The sequence below is a fragment of the Gopherus flavomarginatus genome, chromosome 2 (assembly GCF_025201925.1).
Source record: "Gopherus flavomarginatus isolate rGopFla2 chromosome 2, rGopFla2.mat.asm, whole genome shotgun sequence".
NCBI classification, from domain to species: domain Eukaryota; kingdom Metazoa; phylum Chordata; order Testudines; family Testudinidae; genus Gopherus; species Gopherus flavomarginatus.
Window position 1 is genome coordinate 245,320,516 of NC_066618.1, and position 21,342 is coordinate 245,341,857.

Here is a 21,342-nt window from a genome sequence, read left to right on the forward strand (position 1 = left end):
CTGGAGGCCCTAAGTGTGCATGTGAGCAGTGAACGCTCTCTCCCTGAAGAGGAGTGGAGGGCTGTAATTGGAGACATCTACCAGTGCAAGCTCTGTAACTACAACACTCAGCTCAAAGCCAACTTCCAGCTCCACTGCAAGACTGACAAACATATGCAGAAATATCAACTGGTGGCTCACATTAAAGAAGGGGGCAAAACTAATGAGTGGAGGCTGAAGTGTATTGCCATTGGCAACCCAGTTCACCTAAAATGTAATGCCTGTGACTACTACACCAACAGTGTGGATAAATTGCGCTTACATACTACCAATCACAGGCACGAGGCAGCCCTGAAACTATACAAGGTAAGCCAGTGACAGCAATTGCAACAAAATAGAGGAAATTAACTGTTTCAATGCTAGCAGAACGAGACTATGATTAATCAGCAAATTAAATGGTTATTGAATAAATTTATAATCAAACAATAAAAAAAATTATGTGTAGGCAAGAAGTACTGCACCTGGAGAATTTTATAGATTTACCCTATGCCCCATTTAGTTTTCACTTGATTTGAACACAAAATGCATCACTAAATCCCTAAGTCAAAAATAACATTACCACATAATGTATGGCTACAGGGATTTTAAATCTTTTTTATGATTATAACCACCTTTGTCAGCTACATTTTAACTGTAGATGTTTTTTAAGCCACAGAAAATAATGAATATTCCATGCCCTGTATCGGAAAAGAGGTGGTTTTCTGGCATAGAAATTTGTTTGCAACCATAGCCACACTGTTTTACATCAGTGTGTACAGTAAACATATGCACACGCCACATTATTGCCAAGAGTATTCAAATGTAAACACTGTCCTCCTTTGTCTGCCCTGCTTTTCCAAGCCAATAATGATTTTCACAAACATGAAAGGGTGTGGTGTAGATAAATATGTTAGTAGAATGGCAAATATATTTTTATCTTTACTGGAAAAAACTATGAAGATGTAATGAATATGTGGGAGTGATGAACGGCATTTATTACACAACTTGTCATGACTTTTTCCAAACCCTAATTACTGGGTAACTTATTTTCTACAGTATGTTTACTGGACTGGCTTGATTGTGTTGGTTCGTGCACAAAATGTAACACATTCATTTCCAAGATGAATAACTTAGTAACTTATTAAAAACTTTGTCTAGAGGATATTAAAATTCAGAAAATATTGCAAACCATTAGTCACTGTAACAAGCTCTAAATGTGATTAGAAAATCCATTTTGCAAGTGTTACCTATTGATTTATACTAGAAATTTGTGATAACTAAACTATCAGGAGTCAACGGCAGATTATAGTACCTATGCTGTTTTTCTAATCATATTGAAAATTTACACACCCACAAAGAATGGAGGAAAAACTCAGCAGATCTTTAGTTTAGGCAAGAAATAATATTTCACTGAACTTTGGCCAAGTTCAGATGTTAGCTTCTGAATTAACACACTGTGTGCAGTGCCATGGTAGCTGTGTTGGTCACAGTATATTAGTGAGACAAAGTGGGTGAGGTGATATCTTTTTTTGGACCAACCGAAGGTGGTATTGATATTACCTCACCCATCTTTCCTCTTTAATACAATGAACACTAGTTAAAGAAGTATAGAAAAGGTCTTTTTTAACAGGATGGCTATAATGTTAGTGGTTTATACTGCAGATAAAATGAAGACCTTACATATGCATTAATAACGCTATGGGGTCCATATCATCCTCCCATAACTCTAACTGTTGTTATTAGTTTAATTTAAAATGTACCCATCAATAGTTATAGGGAAAATATTTCAGAAGTTCCTCAGTTCCATTTTCAAAAGTTCCAAATTGCTGAAGTCACTTTTAAAAATGGGACTTAGACTCCTAAATCACTTAGGTGCTTTAACTTTTTATATCCCTTGGCATATATGCAGATTTGCAAGACAGAAATTGGATCCAATGCTCAAAACTAATCAGTCAAAACTAGTAATCCACTCAAACTGACACTGTCCCCCTTTATCAGTGCAACCCACCTTCCCTGGAGAATTCTTGACCAAATCAATTTGGCTTTGCAGCATGTCCTTTAGGACAGCAAATTCAGAGTCTTAAGGACAAAGAAAAAGGAGTAAGTTTCAGATTCTAGGCCTCCTCACTGAAAATGCCTTGCCACACATCCACTCCCTTTTTAACTTTTGTTTTGTTAGTCTGAGCAGTTCAGCTGATCGGATCTGATTCAGTGAAGTACAAGGAAAGTGGCAGTCTTTAAAGTAGCCTGGACCGGAACCATTTAGGGTGAAATTTACCACAGTGCAGAGGGCCTGCACAAGGCCCTAAACATCACCAGAGTCAGGGCCTTATGTGGATCCTTTGCACTGGGGTTAATCCACCATTAGAGCTTCAAGGAGTTACAAAAGCATGCAGAGGGGAGAATAATCAGTGTTGCCAATTCTTGCGATTGCATCACCAATCTCCTGGCATTTGACATATTTCTTGAAGCCCCAGTCCCTGGAGTCATGTGAGGAAGTGAGAGTTTTTGTTTTTTAAGAAAGTTTCTACCTCCTCCCCCTTGATTGCAGAGAAAAGCTTTGAAAACTTGAACTAAATAAAATAAATAAAAAGAACCCTGTAAAAAGAATAAAAAGAAATCTCATGAGTTTTTAGCTAGGCTCCTGATTTTTTGGGGCCGGACTCAGATATTTTTAAATGGTTGGGGTCTGCAGTACTGGAACAGGTTCCTATGGATCAAAACGTTCTTATTTCATATTGTTTAAAATAATACATAATGGTCCTGATCCTACAGCTTCTTGCACATCCCCCAAGCAACTATTAGTGGTGGGTGTGCAATGAGGTTTTAGGGTGGAATTGTATGATATATTTCAAGTCTGTAAAGTTACCAGCTGGCAGAGCTGATAGTTTAGCAAAGTCCAGGTGAAGCAGTTGATAAATAGTTGTAAGCAAGCCATTTTGAATTTTTTCTCTCTTGGTACATCAGATAAACTTTTAGAGTACCTAGGAAAAAACATGAATTTATATGAATAATAGACATTTGTCTTGGGGCGATATAGAATTTTCTCAAATTGTGTTTTATATTCAAGTAGCTTCTTTAATTCTTGTAAAATTAAGATGCTGTGAATATGGTATAGTAAGAAGAAACTTTAACACTAGAAGCATATGAGAGCATAGAAAAAGGGCACTGTGATTTTGTTTCTTTGTTTTCTCAAGTTTTTTTATTTTTAGTCACTTATAATATTTATTTGAATGCTATTGCTTGTGAGTTTTCTTTTTATAAATGTTGCCATAATAGCTTGATTTTTCATTTTGGGCTTAACTGTTGATGGACTAAAAGGATAGGTCTTTGTAACTATAGCTTTTAAAACTACCAGGAATATCAGAGCTTCTCTGATGAAGTGGCCTGTAGCCCACGAAAGCTTATGCTCAAATAAATTTGTTAGTCTCTAAGATGCCACAAGTACTTTTGTTCTTTTTGCGGATACAGACTAACACGGCTGCTACTCTGAAACCTGTATAATTTTAGCCACTTTTAAAATTAAATTCTAAATATGGCAAAGTAAAACTTTAGCTATTTTTTAAGTTATTTAACTCACCTACCCTCCCCCACCCCCTAAGCCCCACTCTTTTCAGTATCACAATATTCAAGTGGTATTAGTAATGTGACTGCTAGGAACCAGAATAAAGACAGTTTTACCATGAATGAACTCAGTTTGGGCTAAATGAAGTTCTAAAACACTTACATTTGAAATTATGAAGCTTGGTATTAGAAAATTAAACCACAGAAGACTTATGAATACTTTGCAGTATCTATCAAGAAGTGTTCAATAGCTTTACAAGTAAATAGAAGAAGATTGTATAGCAACAAAGTGCATTTCCATCCTGCAAGAGTAAGAGTTAAACTTCTGCAGATTTAGAAAGCTGAGGTAGCACAGTGATCATTGTTGATGTAACATAACTATAATAACTACTCTAAGGAAGCCATTTTGTATCTCAGTAAGATATCTTGGCATACGTAAAGTAATTTTGAAGTAATTGTAATATATAAACAGTAAAATTAGTTGTCCTATTGTATTGGTTGATGAGGAATGCTAATTAACTGAGATGTTAACAAACATAGTCTAGAGCTAGCCAGATGATTTTGTAATTTCAGAAGAAAATGCTAAAATTAGTCTTCCAAAATTGTCTGTGTTTATTTACTGGGTAATATCTTCATTGGGAAATGTATTTTATGGCATATTTACCTCCCATTATTTTACATATATAGTTGTTTAGAGTTTAAGGGAACTTGACAAGCAGCAGTTAGCAGACAAATACTCAGCTGTGTGGAAACTACTTTGCTTTTCTCTTTATTGACAAAATATTGATTCATAACACTATTAATGCTATGATTGTCAGTTCAATTTGAATAGATCGCTTTACCTCTTGTGTTCTGAAACAGAAAGGGTATTACCCGAAAGAAGAGAGTGACCTAATTCCAGTTTAAGAAGGTTAAAGGTTAAAGGTTAGCTCAAAAGCATCATCTGCCTAGCTGCTTAACTTTAAACTGATCAATTTAATGAAAATCTGTTTTACAGATGGTGTTTTAATGTCTTTGGCAGGATTTAGGCAGCTTTAACGTTAGACGTATGCTAGTAAAAATTATTTCATTATTTGACCAGAACAGCACCTATTCTTTTAAGTTTTAAGGTAGAAGGCATGTGGGATATGGTATTTTGGCAAAGGACCCAGAAGCAGAAAGTGTTGATGATCTTTCCATATGGGCTCGAAACCAGATATACCTTTATGTCTATTGCTAATGATGGCTGAGGAAACAAACAAAGCTGTATTCATTTTTTACCATAAAACTTTACTTTGAATTCTTAAAAAAATCAGCCAAAACTGTCTTTGGAAAAAGTCTTGTCTTCACTGCCTAAGGTAGCACTCTAATTTTTTTAAACATGGGTAGAGTGAGCTAATTATTTTTATTTCTGTTACTTTTATTCCTTAACTATGTTTTGGTAGATTTGCATAATTCTTTCCCTCTTGGAACACTGAAAGGAAGATATCTTAATTATACTATTTTTAATTATAATGAAACTAAGATGACAGAGTTTAAAGATTATGTATGAGAGATTCCCCTAATAAACTAGGGGTCAATCCCTCAACTGGTACAAATCAGTGCAGTTCCACTTATACAAGCTAAATATCAGGCCCCCTCTATTGTAGTTAAGGTTATCAGTAAAGATTGAAAACCAATATTTATATCTAGTTGTCAAATATATGTAATTCAACAGGAATTTCTTGCAGATGTCTTAAATGTGTAATTCACTAAAGCTCCAACCCCGTTGCTGAAATGCATCTCAGTATTACACACAAAATCATTTTAAAAGGAGTGCCCTTTCCTTTGACTTTCAAACTTATTTAAAAAAGAGGTTACAATGAGTCTTTGTTTTGCTCACAAATGAGCATAAACAGGTTTCTAAAGAATCCAATAAAATGAGATAATCACAAATGTATAACATCACATATTGAAAGGATGGAAGAACAAATGGGGCTTTTACTATATTTTATAGGATGGATTTATAGTCTCTTCGTGGGTCACTTAGGGCCAAGAATTTTCATGGTCAGCTGAGTGGTCTTGCTAGCTAGCATCCTCTGGAGGCAATACAAATACCATGCAGCACCTGCTGTTCAGCTGGGGTTGTACTTCTATGCTTTTTTAAAGCAAGGTGTCCACTTCTCTTCCAGTTCAAAGTCAAAAGCTTAAGTATTCTAGCTTTCCCCTGCATCTGTCATCAGTGAAGCAGAATAGTCTGTCTGGATTCCATAATACTGTTTGCATATTGGGATTTTAAATCAGCCAGAGATATTGAATGCATTGCTTGTCTCTATCACGAGCAAGGAGGCACAAATGGGATATAGTCCTTAGGTAACTTTTAGTGTAACAGTCCCCCAAGGAACATTACTTGGGTTTTCTCATTATCCTGGTTATGGATGAAAGCATCCGTCTTACGAATTAAAAACTGGGAGGAAGGGGGGCATGAAATGATGGGAAGGGTGGATTCAAAATGGACCAACAACCTCGATCACTCAGTTTGCTTTATTCTGTTTAGCATGAAATGATGATACTTTCATCAGTTCAGAATTAACACGAAGTCACATTATTTTCATTTCAATAGACCTGCATCAACTTTGTAATTTAAAATCAAATATCCCAGATATGTGCCATTCCAGTTATTGAACTGTCATTGTTCCGGCATGATGGTAAAAGAGGTCAGGAGATTGTGCCGCACTTATTTTGCATAAAAATCATTGTGCAAAAGGAAATTGGAATGTCTGTACATCTGAGGAGCCAAAACATGTTTTGCTTAATCTTATTCTAGTCATTTGTTTAGGTGAAGAAAACTGTTTTCAGAGATAAACAAAAGTTTATTCTTTTCTGTTGCTAAATACAAACCTCACTATGGAAAATATTTCACTTTTTATATTAATTTCAGATTTATGTTCATGCCAGCATTGAAATGCTGTATGAAATTTAATTCATATAGCTAGTTTTTTAGCAATTGTAATTCAAATTATTTTACTCATGTACAAAGAAAAAATAAACATTGAAAAATAATTTGTGTAGTAGACATATATGTATGTGTACTATATATACTTTGATTAAGATCAAGTTATTAGCTAAATAGTAATTTTAAATCACTTTTTTTGCTTTAAATTAATGAAAGAAATTTAGTCCTGCACATGAACCTATTATTTCTAATATATATAAATATATAAAAAGCATTTCAGTATGTGAACATATGGTGCCTGATTTTTCAGGTGTGCCCGCAATGCCCTCCAAAAATCACACCAATATAGTGTTCAGTTTTCAGTAAAGCAGAAAAGACACTAAAATGATTGCTTAGTGCATCCCCTCCACTTCCTGTGAAACTCAGGCCATGTCTACACTACTGGCTAAATCAGCACTGCTGTAATCGATGAAGTGGTGTTGATTTAGTGGGTCACATTAAATCAGTGGGAGAGCATTCTCCCATCAATTCTGTACTCCATCTCCCTGAGATGCATAAGGGAAGTCGTCAAGAGAACATCTATTGACACTGCACAGTGTAGAGACCATGGTAAGTGGATCTAGCTGCGTCGACTTCAGTTACGTTATTCACGTAATTGAAATAATGTCACTTAGATCCATTTACTATGGTAGAAAGACCAGCCTTAAGCTGAGCCTAGTCCTGCAAGTCTACTCCTTGACCGTAACCTGTGCTCGGCCACTTAGGCACCACTTCCATTGTGAAGGTGGCTGCCCAGTGAAGCATTTTGTACTCACCCCACATGCAGAGCAACAAATGTGAGCATATTAGAGATGGAAAAGGCAATGTGTAAGGGATCAACTCTACTTATTCTGTATGTGGGACACACAAAATGTCTGCATAGCAGCTGTTTTGTGTGCCTGCAAGTTATTCTGGAGATGTATGTGATTATTTCTGACTGGGGTCCAAAACAGGGATGCACTGTACAGTACATATACAGGCAGTGATGAGCTGCCAAAATCTTAGGAACCGGTTCCTTACCAGGTCTTTGGCAGCACGGCTCCGGCGGGTGAAGGACCCGCCTCCGAAGACCCGGTAGGGAACCGCCCGGTGAGTACACCTCTCACATGTCCTGCCCCCAACTGCCCCCCTCAGAAACCGCAACCCATAACCCTCAACCCTCGCTCCTTGTCCCCTAACCACTCCTTCCCTAGATCCTCCAACCCTAACTGTCCCCCAGGACTCCACTCCTTGCCCAACTCGCCCCGCTCCCTGTCCCCTGACTGCCTCAACCCCATCCACCAACACCCCGACAGACACCCAGAACTCCCACGCAGCGCCTACCCAAGCCCCCCTTCCCCATCCCCTGACTGCCCCGCAAGAGCCTCTGCCCCATCCAATCCCCCCCACTCCCTGTCCGTGTCCCTGCCTTATCCAATCCCTCCAGGCCCGGCCCGGAGCTGCACCGCGCGGCCAGAGTCGGGCCGCATGGCACCTGGAGCCCTCCTCGTGCCCCATCCCCACTTATAATCAGCTGATTCGCAGGAAGCAAGGGAGGAAGAGGAGGTGGAATTAGGTGAGTTGGGGCCAGGGGCAGGGCAGGGAACTGCCACAGATTTTGTTAAATTTAAAAGCCTTTTTAGAACCAGGACAACTGGTTCTAAAAGGGCTTCTAAATTTTACAACCGGTTCCTGTGAACCGGTGGGAACCGGCTCCAGCTCACCACTGTATACAGGTATGTACACAAGTATATTACAGTTATGGACTTATCAGCCTCTCCTCATTAGCTTCACAACGTAGGTTTTTTGTCATGTTTAACTACTTTTTGGTTTTGATTGGTGTTAGCTACTTCTAACATTTACCAAACCGTAGGTACCCTCTGCCACATTTAACCCTATTTTAACAGCTAAAACTAAAACACTGGGCCGAAGGGAGATCGAATCTGATGAAACCCTCTCTATATGTAGCAGTTTCTTACTGTCTGCCTCCGATCTGGAGTTGGGGATAGTTGTCTGTTGTTAGGGAGTGCGCATCTCCTTCCAACCTGAGGAACCCTCCCCCAGCCCACACAATTGTTTATCTACCCATCCTGTTTAAGTGCTAGGAGGATGGGGAGTAATGATGGGTCATACTATTGTGCCTGCTAAGATTAAGCCCTGCGATTTCTAAAATGTGCAGAAATGTGTGTTTGAGAGAGACTGTCTAGATAATTATTCTGGTCATTTTTACACGTTTATTTTTGCCCCTACTAGCACAATAGTTCTTAATTTTTGTAAGTAACACTGTCAAAGAGCCTGATGCTGCCAGGTGCTCCGCTACCCCACCTCCTATTGGATTTAGCAGGAATTCAGCACATTGTAGGAGATGATGGGCATTTAGGAGAAGACCCTAAGTGTACCTGAATGGTTATAAAATAATAATTCTGGATAGTACAATAAGTATGTAAACTACATCTAGATTTTCCATTAATATGTTAGAGTAGGCAGGTTATAATTTTTGTGCCTAAGGATAGAATGTCTCTTGGAACAGGAGACTTCACAAAGTGAAATAGCACAGAATGACTAGTGGTGCAGTGGTAGGTTTTCATGCTAATATATAAAGAAAGCTTAGGTTCAGTAAGTACCCTGGGACCTTCTCTTTTTGGACTGCCGAGAAGCATGTCATGGAAATGACCCACTTGGTCTCCAGAGGGATGGAGCCAGCCTTGCTGTTTTACAGCCCACAGATACATAAAGCATCATCTAACATGGCCTCAGGGGAAGCTTCATATGTGGGAGGTAAGGTATTAAGATAATCTTTAGCTTTTAGAGGCAGGGGGCATTGAAGGAGATGAAAATGGAGCAGAGGTAGTCCCAGAATGATGAAGTGGGCGAATTCCCAAGCCTGGGGCATCCTGCCACAGCAACAACAAAAACAGAGAGAAACCATTTTTTTTTATCAGGTGGAAGAAGTGTGAGCATTTCTATTCTCCCTGCTAAACTATGCATTATTCGTGGGAGCCATAACTGATTATATACTTATAATCTTGTTTCAAGAATGAATATTTGATCTACTGTATTGGCGGAACTGATCTGATTAAAGAGTCATCCTTTCTCTGTTTGAAACTGTTGTATTTGAATATGATCAAGTTTTGTTCTTAATACAAGTAAAGCTTGTAAGGATTGCATTGTGACTGGCCCAGAGGCAATTACCCAAGGGTTCGGGTGAGGGTGTGTTAGACTCTTTGCTTTCCCACAACAATGTCCATTTAATGGGCTGTCCCAGTTTTAGTCCGTGTGCTCCCCTGAAAGTCACTCCAAATGGAGCAGGAATATGTGCTAATCACTCTGTGTGCTGAGCATGGGGAGAGGAACACACTGCCCTAGCCTTAGCAGTAATGTGGATGCTCAGTCCCCCTACTTTTGTTGGAGCTCAGGGATGGTTTGTGCCCAAACTTTCTGGGAAAAAATTAATCTTCAGGCAGAGACAGCTCAAAAGATGGCTGTTTCAGAAAGTGCTGATCACGTAAACATAGGGGTATAACTGAAACTGTTCTGAAACCTTAGCTATAACAAGGGCTATCAAGCATCTGCTGTAGTACTCCGTACTTATATGTCCTGCTCTTATGCCCCTTGAGGGCAGTGGGAGTCTTTCCGTTGATTTCAGTGGGCTTTGGATCAGGCCTTTATTATGTGTCACTGCAGTATCTCCAAACTGCTTTACAAAGGTAAGAAAGTGTTGTGTACATGGAGTACTGAAAAGTCGCAAGTTGCCCAAATTCACACACTAAGTCAGATATTACTGGTATGATCTTGTAGTCCCAATGTTTAAATTCAGGGGTAGTGCTAGTACCAGTCCTAGTGGGTAAGTAGACATGGGCAATCATACTAAGTTTGCTAATGAAGGAAGTACTCTCTGAACTATCAGAAGCTTGATAGTTCTATTGTTAGCAGATTGAAAACTAAATCTAAGGAAGATCTCACTATTCCAACTCCTCAGGCCTGCTGTGATGGGAACATGAGAAAAAGATGCGCCTCTCAGAAGCAGAGCAACCCTAAGTGTCTTGGGGAGGAGGATTTGCCAGTTACTGTTTTGTAAGCACTCTTTGACATTTGCAGTTAAGCACTCCATGCATGTACAGCTACTGAAGGACTGGAAATGAGGACAGTTGAAACTGTGATCAAAGGGCCAAACAGTAAGGGTCTGTGAAGGTACAAGTACATTCATGATTCAAAGCTTTAGACCCAAGAGAAAGTCAGGATCCTTGTGGGATGTATCTGAATTTGCTCATGTAGAATCAGCACTTGTGTACCTGAATCCACCTACCACAAAAACATTTTAAAATGATTTCAACAAGTTAGTGTCCTATAGATAGTCACTGTACAGACACATCACCACCCCTGTATGGCTCCACAGATGTATCAGGCCAGATTCAGCCCTGCACAGGGACAGGACAGGCTGCTTGCACCACCTACATTCAGGTTCTGACAGGTGCTAGTGTAACCACCCACCACAAGCCAGAGCCACCTGAAGGTTCTCTGAGTTATGCTCCTGCTTCATTTGGCCCTTTATGGAGCACCCCATGTGTTCTCTGTCCCTGTTGTCTCTTGCCCTGGAACGCATTCTTCTCAGGCCTTTCTGCCCTTGGGCTGCTCTGAAACAGCCCCTGAAATCCTCGCCTCCCTCTGGTGCTCCTGCAAAGACAGCTCTGCACCTGATGCACAGGCCCTTTGCATCAGTCTGTTGTTTACCTGAAGAAGGAGGATGTGGAGGGCATAGGCCATAATGGATTGGGCCCAGTGAATGTCTTCCTGTTCCGCTGCCATTTTCTGCAGCAACAGAGAGATTAAAAAGACTGGGACTGATCAGCTTAGAAAAGAGACGACTAAGGGGGATATGATAGAGGTCTATAAAATCATGAATGTTGTGGAGAAAGTGAATATGGAACTGTTATTTACTCCTTCTCATAATACAAGAACTAGGGGTCACCAAATGAAATTAATAGGCAACAGGTTTAAAACAAACAAAAGGAAGTACTTCACACAACGCACGGTCAACCAGTGGAGCATTCCCAGGAGATGATGCGAACGCCAAAGGTATAACTGAGTTTGAAAAAGAATTAGATAAGTTCATGGAGGATGGGTCCATTAATGGCTATTAACCAAGATGATCAAGGAGTCAATCCCTGCTCTGGGTGTCCCTAAACCTCTGACTGCCAGAAGCTGGGAGTGGGAAATGGGATGGATCGTGCAAAATTGTCCTGTTCTGTTCATTCCCTCTGAAGCATCTGGCACTAGCAGAGGACAGGACACTGTGCTAGATGGTCCATTAGTCTTACCCAGTATGGCTGCTCTTATCTTCTTAGAGCAAATGTCATAAGTAATTTACAATGCTGAAGTTTCCTTCATGTATGGAACTCAAGTGTTTAAGAATAAAAAATCTTCACAAATTGTGAAACTGCTGCCTTTTAAACAAGTGAGATTTAGCATTTGGGGGGAAACACTTGCAAGAGTATTTCATTCACAAACAGTGAAACTGAATGCAGGCTAAGCTGCACAAGTAGAACTTGTAGGAGTGCTCTGTCCATGCAGCTAAGTTGCTTCCGGCCTAACTCCCCACATTCCCTAGTTTTCCAGTGTTCCCTCAATAGCGTAACAGTCCCTCCAGTGAACATGGACCCTCAGATTCCTGTTCCACTGATCATGATACATTTCTGTTTTATAAACATTAATAACAAATAATTGATGCCCAGACCCCACCCCATGTCTCTTTGGCCAGAGATTGCTAGCACATGGCCGAGTTGTCTTTATCACAGATTTAGCTAGTTACTATCACTGGGATTGATCTATGTCTGTCTCCCTGTCACCTGTCTCTGAGTCTAGTAAACTCACTGTCTGGATTCTCCTCCCTTCTTGTGGAGTTGGCTTCCAGATGGCTGCGTGTGTCTCTGTTCTCTGATGATCACCATCGGCTCGCTCTGGGTATTTGTCAACTGGCTTGTAAGTGCTTCTTGTTCCTTTGGTTCACTTGTCCCTCATGTGTAGTGACTTCATCTGACTTGGGTGCCATACACCTTTCATGACCCTTTTAGTCAACTACTTTTGCTGTCTCTCCAATGCCTTGATCATCAAAGGAGTGCCTTTCACTAGAGCTCATAGGTCCCTGGCTGACTTACTTTAGTGTCTGCTTTCTCTAATTGTTGGCCATCTCATCTCAGCAGTGTCCCCTTCTTTCTAGCTCCCCCTCACTGGTATCAGGGTTTTGGTCCTTTGTCTCATCAGTGTCTGTGCAGGACTTTTTTGGCATCCTTGGGTATTTCTGTGTGCCAGAAAATGCTAACAAGGAGTCTGAACCACAAGAGACAGCTTGTGTAACAGTCTCTTAGCTGTTTTCACAGCTGATTCCACCTTACTATTACTCTGTGGGTATGCTGGGGAGAAGGTATTGTGCAAATTCCTTGAATTCTTCCAAGGCAAATTGGCATCCTTTGTCAGCAAATACAGTGTCTAGAATGTCATAGCTCACAAAACAGGTCTTCAGTTTGCCAATCACTCACTTGCTTCTTGTATCAGGCAGGGCATCAAACTACCAAAAATTTGAATAGTAGTGCACTGTAATCAGCTACTGCTTTTCCTTGAAGGTTAATAAGTCTGCTACCACCTTTCCCATGATGAGATGGGCAGCTCATTTGGTAAGAGTCTCTTTCTGCTGGTAGTTATCACACGACTGACAAGTGCAACATCCTTCTATCAAGGAGCAGAGTTCTGTATTCATTCCCATCTAATAAACACACTCTCTGAGCTGTCGGTGCCCAGGTGTGAGCCATGTATTTTTTGGATGACATCTGTACATAATGTGAGGTTGGGGACAACAGCTCTCTGTGTTCCAAATAGGATTCCATCCACTCAGCTCATCTTTAATTTGAAAATATGGTTCTGCGCCTACCAGTATTTGGCTTTCGTCTTCTGGATACCGTGTTAGTATCACTGTCTTGACTGCCTGTAGTTGGATGTCTTTTTCCGTAGTTCTTTGATTTCCATCCGCTTTGCTGTTGAAACTGGGAGACAGTGCAGCATGTTAATGGAATAAGTGTTCTGATCCCCTTCCCCCAGCTCGCTGATGCTGGGTATATATGTTCTGCTCAGAGTGTCAGCTAAAATGAGTAATTCTCCTGTACAATATCTGATCTCTCCCTCGTAGTGCTGGAGGTACATCAACATGTACTGCAATCTCTTTGGGGCACTAGGAAGGAGCTTTGCGATGATTGTCTCTAGGAGTTTGTGGTCTAATTGCTCTATTACTGGGTGGCTATAGGTGCAGTAATGGAATTGCTCCACTCCAAATACCACAACCAGAAGCTCTTTTTCTATTTGGATGTATCCCAGTTCAATCTCTGACAGGGCTCTCCTGGCATAAATGACTGGCTTCTCCTGCAAAAATCCTTTGTCCAATGCATCACACTGGCGCATCAGTGGCTCTCCAAGCTGGTAGTACTGCAGGACAGGGGCATCCATTATCATTCGCTTCAGCATCTGCTTTCAGTTTCTTTGCTGTGAGCCGATGTCCAATGTATGTCATCTCGCTATTTGAGTCAAAATTTTGCTGGGCTGAGTTTTATGTTCTTGTCCCTGCCTCGCTGTAAGGGAACTTGTCATTTTCTGTCATGGTCTCATTCAGTTTCTGTATCATTGCTCCCTTCACTTAGAATGAGGATATCATTTGCATTATTTTTACCCCAGGCAGCCTTTCCAGTACTTGGGTGAGTCTTCTCTGGAACACCTCAGGTGCTAGGCTTATGCTCATTAGCATGTGCACCCATCTGCAGAGACCAAATAGTGTTTCCAAGTTCTCAGCAAGTTGGACTCTTTATCCAGGCTTATGTATCTTACATCGCAGTCCATAAAGTTTCTGGCTTTCTTAAGTTCTTCCAAGATAATATCAATTGTGGGTTGTGGATAGTGGGATCTTATCAATTCCCAGTTCAGTGGTTTTGGGTCTACGCAGATGAATAATTTACCTCATGGCTTTTTTACCACCGCCATTTTACTTACCAAGGTTATACAGGCCTCTATAGGTGCTATAATATCCCTGCTCTGCAGACTTTCAAGCTCCTTGCATACTGGATTATGTAGTTCCACTGGAATTTTCATTTGTGGTAAGCACACAGGTTCCACTGTGGAATCTACTTCTAGTTGCAGCTTTACTTCAAGGCACCGGCCACCTTTGAAAACATTCCCATAAGCTTTAAAATTGTCTCCATTGTCCATGGGACACTCCATTTTGCTTCTTGCATTGAAGTTGTAAAATTCTGACGCTGAACCCTGATTAAATCCAGGGCTTGTATGGCTGTTGCTGTAGGGGTCTGTGATTGTGACTGTCCACCACCACTGTTATTTTATCTGTGAGTTACTATGAGGTCACATTTTCCTAGAGGGTGAGCATTATGCTGTCATTGCACATTATTAGATTGTGCCTGCTCTTTGTAATGGGTGTGTTCAAGTCCAGTTTCCCTGAGGAATCACATTGCAGGAGATCCTGTTATCCAGCTCAAGTTGCACAGGTTAGTTCTCTGTTAACACTGTTGCATGCTTGAAGGCTGATGATGTCCCTTGTTGCTTTCTTCTCCCAACAGCTTGAACCTGATTTACTGTCAGATGCAAGGAGAGAGTTGGGACATCATCACCCCCATCTGATTTGCCCTCTCTCTCTTGTACATGTCTGAAACTTTCTGAGACTTTCCTTTGCTCTTGCACAACCTGCTAAAATGGTTCAACTTGCTACATTCTTGCAAGGCCGCCTTATTGCAGGGCACTTCTCCTTTACCTATTCCTGCTGTCTCACAGAGCAAATGCATCTCACTATAGGTCTGGCTACCTGCTCTCCTTTGCTGTTGTCTCACTGAATGTGTTGTGCCTCCAAAGGCTTTAATCCTTTCTGTTAAGGCTTCTGCTGCATGCCTATGTCTAAGTATCCCAAGTGTCACAGACTATCTTGTCTCGAATAAAGGATTCTGTCCCAAAATTGCATGTAATAGCCATTGTGTGTAAGGCTGTACATAGGGGTCTATGTCCTCTCCTTTGGACTGGTCTCTAGTGAAGAACTTGTATCACTCCACAGTTTCATTCTGCTTTGGGAAGAAACAGGTCCCCAGGGATCCTAGGACTGCTGTGAGGAATGAGGCAGTGGTGAGCTTCATTGGGGTGCAGATCTCTCTGCCTTGTTCCCCAGTCAAGAAAAATAATAGTGTTACTTTCCTGCTGTTGTTTTCCTCCTGCATGGCCAGGTGTGTGTGCAGCTCGAACTCCTCCTTTCACCAGCTCCATCTCTGGGCTGGGTTTGGATCTGCACAATCCAGAGTGCCGTGGGACTTCCGATTGAGTTCCATGACTCTGGCTATCCAGTGTTGCACTTCAGAGACCTTGCAGCTCAGATGTTTCCCCCATGTTTCATTCTCAAAGAGTGAAGCTGAATGCATGTCAAATTGAACAAGTGGAATTTTATTAAACCCTGTGCACTACACTGTCTATGTGGCTGTGTTGCTTCCAGCCTAACTCCCCATGTTCCCTGTTCCACTAGTGTCCCATCAATAACAGTCTCCCCATGGAACATGGGCCGTCTGAGTCCAGTTGCACTGATCATGATACAATGAGTTCTTCTTTCTAGGAGTGAATTTGTTATTCTACAGCAGTTCTACTGGCTTTGTAAGGTCAGTTGTGGTCTAGGGGTGTCATAAACAGATAGTAGGAGTTAATAGAACAGAAGTACTTTATATTTCTTTTGCCTGTAAAGGGTTAACAAAATCAGTGAGCCTGGCTGTCACCTGACCAGAGGACCAATCAGGGGACAGGATACTTTCAAATCTTGAGGGAGGGAAGTTTTTGTGTGTGTGCTGTTAGTTTTTGGTTGTTGTTCTCTCTGGGTTCTGAGAGTGACCAGACGTGCAACCAGGTTTCTCTCCAATCTCTCCGATACAGGCTCTTATAAGTTCAGAATAGTGAGTACTAGGTAGATAAGGCGAGTTAGGCTTATGTTTGTTTTCTTTATTTGCATATGTGTATTTGGCTGGGAGGAGTTCAAATGTGTATTTGGCTGGGAGGAGTTCACATTTATATTTTGCTGAAAGGATTTTAATTTGTACTTGAATACTTAGGCTGGGAGGGTATTCCCAGTGTCAATAGCTAAAAGACCCTGTAACATATTCCATCTTAAATTTACAAAGATATTTTTTACTGTTTTTTTTCTTTCTTTAATTAAAAGCTTTTCTTGTTTAAGAACCTGATTGTGTTTTTATTCTGGTGAGACCCCAGGGGACTGGGTCTGGATCCACCAGGGAATTGGTGGGGAGAAAGGTTATTTTCTCTCTGTGTTAGGATTACTTTCTCTCTCAGGGAGAGTTTGGGAGGGGGAGAGAGAAGGAGGGGGGAAGGTGGATTTTCCTCTCTGTTTCAAGATTCAAGGAGTTTGAATCACAGTGATCTTCCAGGGTTAATCCAGGGAGGGGAAGCCTGGGAGAGGCAATGGTGAGGGAAAGGGTTTACTTTCCTTGTGTTAAGATCCAGAGGGACTGAGTCTTGGGGGTCCCCGGGCAAGGTTTTGGGGGGACCAGAGTGTACCAGGCACTGGAATTCCTGTTAGGGGGCAGCGCTACAAGTACTAAGCTGGTAATTAAGCTTAGAGGAATTCATGCTGGTACCCCATCTTTTGGACACTAAGGTTCAGAGTGGAGAATTATACCATGACAAGGGGTTTGAAACTAGGATCCAGAAGAATAGGCTGAATTCTCCACTGACTTGTTGTGTGACCTTGGGCAACTGATTTAACCTCTCTGTGTTTCAGCTAACCCTTCTGTAAAATTGGTGTAATAAAGCTTATCTATCTTTGTAAAGCACTTTATGACCTGCAGATGAAAAGGCTGTTAATGTCTTAAGTATTAGTACTAGGTATTATTTTGGTGGTGGTGGTGAAAGGAGTTTGGTAAGCGTGTTTGGTAATCTAGTAATAGAAAACATTGAAATCTCGCGGTGCAGTTTTCAAGCTTTTATCCCAGCTCCCTCAGCTCTTAGGCCTTGCAGAGAAAGCTTGAGCTTTCTCTCTGTCCTACAAGGCTGTTGTCTGCCTTCTCAACAGGAATTAAATTACTCTCCCTTTTTGTCCTCTGGCCTGCTGGTTACCCTATTAGCACTAGTGAGCAGGCTCAGTCAGTAGCTGGGAAGGTAGAGTGTGCCTTGTGGGAAAGAGATGGCTGACTTCCAGTGAGTCCTGAGTTGAGGATAGAGTCACTTCCTAATCCATTTGCTGTTCTTGATGAGCCTCATGAATACTACCATGTTCTCCCTCTCTTGATGTGTCTAAAGAATGTCACCTCATTCTCCCTGTATGTAAAACTGCTAGAGTGGCTGTTGCTGAGATAAGGGAGGTGAAGGCAGAGTCCTGAGATGCTCTCATCCTAGATAACTCTAGTAAGTCAGACATTTTCCAAGAGCAGAGTTGAGGAGGAACAAGGTCTCACTGCATGGAGACAGGTGTCTTGCAGAATAAATTTCTCACACCTAGGGTGGGTGGTGGGAGGATGGTGAAGATGCAGGTGAGGGCTTTTAAAAGTGCCTGAACATTCACTGAATTTAAAACCATGTGTGTGTGTATATGCACTACTGGTCATGTGACCGTCTCCTGCTATAACACTATACAAATGTGCTTATAAGAAAGTGTCAGTAGCACCTGCTATAGTAAAGGCAGGATTCCAATTTTCATTTTTGTTTCTCTTTCTCAGTTTCTCATTACTTTTTCAAAAATACTCTTCTGGGGGTGAAATTTCAAATGCTTGGTCTGACTACAAAGGCAATTCTCTCTCCTCTCTTTTTTGGAGAAGTGGTTTGAGTTATCTGAGCATGGGGCTGGGAGTGGGGGGACTTTCCCCACCTGCTCTGATCAGAAATCAAGTGCTCTGAGAGCTAAAGAAGTGCTAAAGCTAAAAAATTCAAACTTAGCGTGATTTGTGTATATCAATGAGACCTAAAAAACAAGTCAGATTTGTAGAAAATTGGTTATGATCATGGTAAGCAGGCAATTTCCTGACTATGCAGTATAATTTTGATCCATATTTGCTTCAGGCTATGTTCGTTAAGGATGCCCCAGTGATGGATATCCAGCTTCACTAGCAAAGTCACTAAATCTTGTAAGTGCCGCAGACCAAATATTAAGCATTTTATAAGGTCTGTTAAGAATGTCCCCATCAGGGCAGTAGTCATAGAGCAGGGGTGAAATCTTCCCAGAGGCAGGATCAAAGAACGAACAAGCTAGGTACATAGTAATTGTCATACCACATCAAATGATATCACTGTTCCATCCAGTCCAGTATCCTGAAATTAGACTGGTCAATACCAGATGCTTCTGAGGAAAGTGCAAGAAGCCCCATATTGGACAAATGTGGAATAACCTGCTCTTAAGGCAAGCTTCTACCTATTCCCAATCAGTTTTAAATTGGCTTGCTCCCTAATGTATGACGGTATACACCCACTATGACTTTGTAAAATCTGATCTTTATATAACCCTAGATGTTCTTATCTATATGAATGGCACTTCCATAAGCCTCAATGATATCTAGTGGTGATGAGTTCCACCAGTTAATTAGGAGTTGTATAAACAAAATTTCCTTTTACCAGTTTTAAGTGTGTTGCCTATTCATGTCATTCATTACAGTGTTCTTATATCATGAAGAAAGGAAGAACAGGTGCTCCTCCTCCCACTTTCTACACTATTCATTATTGTCTATATGTCATTATATCTCTGTTAGTTTTTCTCTTCCATAAACTAAACAGTCTCAATCTTTTCAATCTTCTTTCTTATGGACATTTTTGCATGTCTTTGATAACTTTGATCACCCATCTCTGAAGTGCTCGTACTTGTGCTAAATCTTTCCTGAAATAAGGTGATGAGAACTAAATATGCTATTCCAGATGAGGGTGTGCTACTGATGTATATGAAAACATTATAATAATATGACTAGTATTTTCCTGTCCTATCCCTTATGCATCCTAAAATTTTATTGGCTTTTTTTTTACTACAACTGCACATCTTTATTTTGTCTTCCACTGCATATCTCTTTTTTCTGTCCACAACAAAGCCTGGGTCGTATTGCGTGGTTATGGTTAATTTAGAACCCAGTAACGAGTATGAGTAGTTCAAATTATTCTTTCCACCAAGTATTATCTTGCAGTTGTCAACAGTGAATGTTATCTGCTGTTGTGCTTCTCATTCAGCTTGTTTCTGAAGTTCCTGATTTGTTCCTTATCTGAGTTTGACTAATCCAAATTATTTTATGTCCTCTGCAAGATGTCAGCCTAGTGTTCACCCATTTTTCAGAACATTAATTAACATCTATCTTAGTATGGAATTTTGGGGTACCCAACTATTAAGCATCTGTCATGGTGTAAATGCACCATTTATTTCTACTCCCAGCCAGTTTCTGGTCATTGACCATACTTCACCTCTCACTCCACAACTCCCTAATAGCCTTTTGTGAAGGACTTTGCCACAGATTTTTTGAAAGTGCAAATAAATTGTCACCTGGTTCTCCTTTGTCCATTATTTTGCTGACATACATAAAGAATTCTAGTAGATTAGAAATGCATGATTTTCTTCTATGTAAGCAGGGCTGGTTTGTACATACGCTACCATGATCAGCAATGTGTTTTTATAATTCTGTTTTTAATTATTGTTTCATCCAGTGTATCTGGTATTGAAATAAGGCATGCCAAATTGCCAATCTATATTTCCAGGATTATTTCTTCCTACTACCCCCCTCTTTTTCAATAGGCACGCGATTTTGGCATGGCAGTTGATTTTAATGAGATTGCCTACTTTTGTTACAGCTCAGCCACTTCACTCTGAAATTCCTTCAGAACTCTTAGGTGTTTTAGACCATCCAATCCTGATGATTTGTTGCTTTTTAATATGTCAGTTTGTTCCCTGGTGATCTAGCAGTCTCATCAAATCTCTAGCAAGATTTCTGCTTCTGATACACTGAAATAATTTGTTACCTGTTCTTTATATTTTTGGATATTACTTTTCATATTTCCAGGTATTCTTAGTTTCCATTTTGCATGTTACTGCTGTAGTTTATTTTATTTTCTGTTGGCTTCATTTTCTGAAGACTACCTCCATAGCCTGAGTAACCTCTTACCCCATGGCGGTTAGCTTACTATTCTTGTTTTTTCTTGCATTCCTCCTTTTTGTTTAAAGGTATTCATGCCTTCCGTGAATCTGGTATGCTTAAATTCTACGGCTTATGCAGGCACAATTTATAACATCCCCAAGCCAAATAGTTTTGAATATTGTTTTCTTTAAAAAAGAGGACACTTAAATATAAAAAGTTAGACTACAATGAAATGCTTAGTGAAAATTGAAGCATAAGACTGTCAAGAAGCTACAAAAATTAAGACCCCAATTTTGCATTCAGATCAGTTTACATTAGTACCAGGCCCGACTGTAAGTAAGATTGCTCCTGGTGTACATTGTTAACATGGCAACTGTGACTCAGTTACATTGAAAATGTAGATTAATTTATGCAAACAGTGGTCTTTCTAGATTTGCACATCCACATTTTTTGCATCATCAACCGAAGTATTAGCACAAATATTGGCAGTTGGATAACTTTTAGCTGTTTAACTTTGTAGGAGAATGTTATTTTGCTGGTGCAAAAAGAATGGATGCAATTCTGCATGCACAAATTGCCCCTGCATAAAAGGGAGCAAGACTGAGGCATGGCTGAAAACTCAGGTCATGTAGTGCACACTTTTATAGAGCTGTTTATGCAGTTCATAGTAAACCTTAGTATGTTATTGATTAT

The 21,342-nt window shown here is 40.5% G+C and overlaps 1 protein-coding gene across 5 annotated transcripts in view; it reads left to right on the plus strand.

Annotated features, from left to right (window-relative positions):
- The window catches only part of ZFHX4 (zinc finger homeobox 4), a 178,378-nt gene that overhangs the window by 28,751 nt on the left and 128,285 nt on the right, over positions 1-21,342 (plus strand). For all 5 annotated transcript variants that reach the window (XM_050940465.1, XM_050940470.1, XM_050940466.1 and 2 more), the window contains exon 3: positions 1-345. This exon is cut by the window's left edge and continues 158 nt beyond it. In XM_050940465.1, coding sequence (XP_050796422.1) covers positions 1-345 — 345 coding nt within the window. The remainder of the gene's footprint in view (positions 346-21,342) is intronic.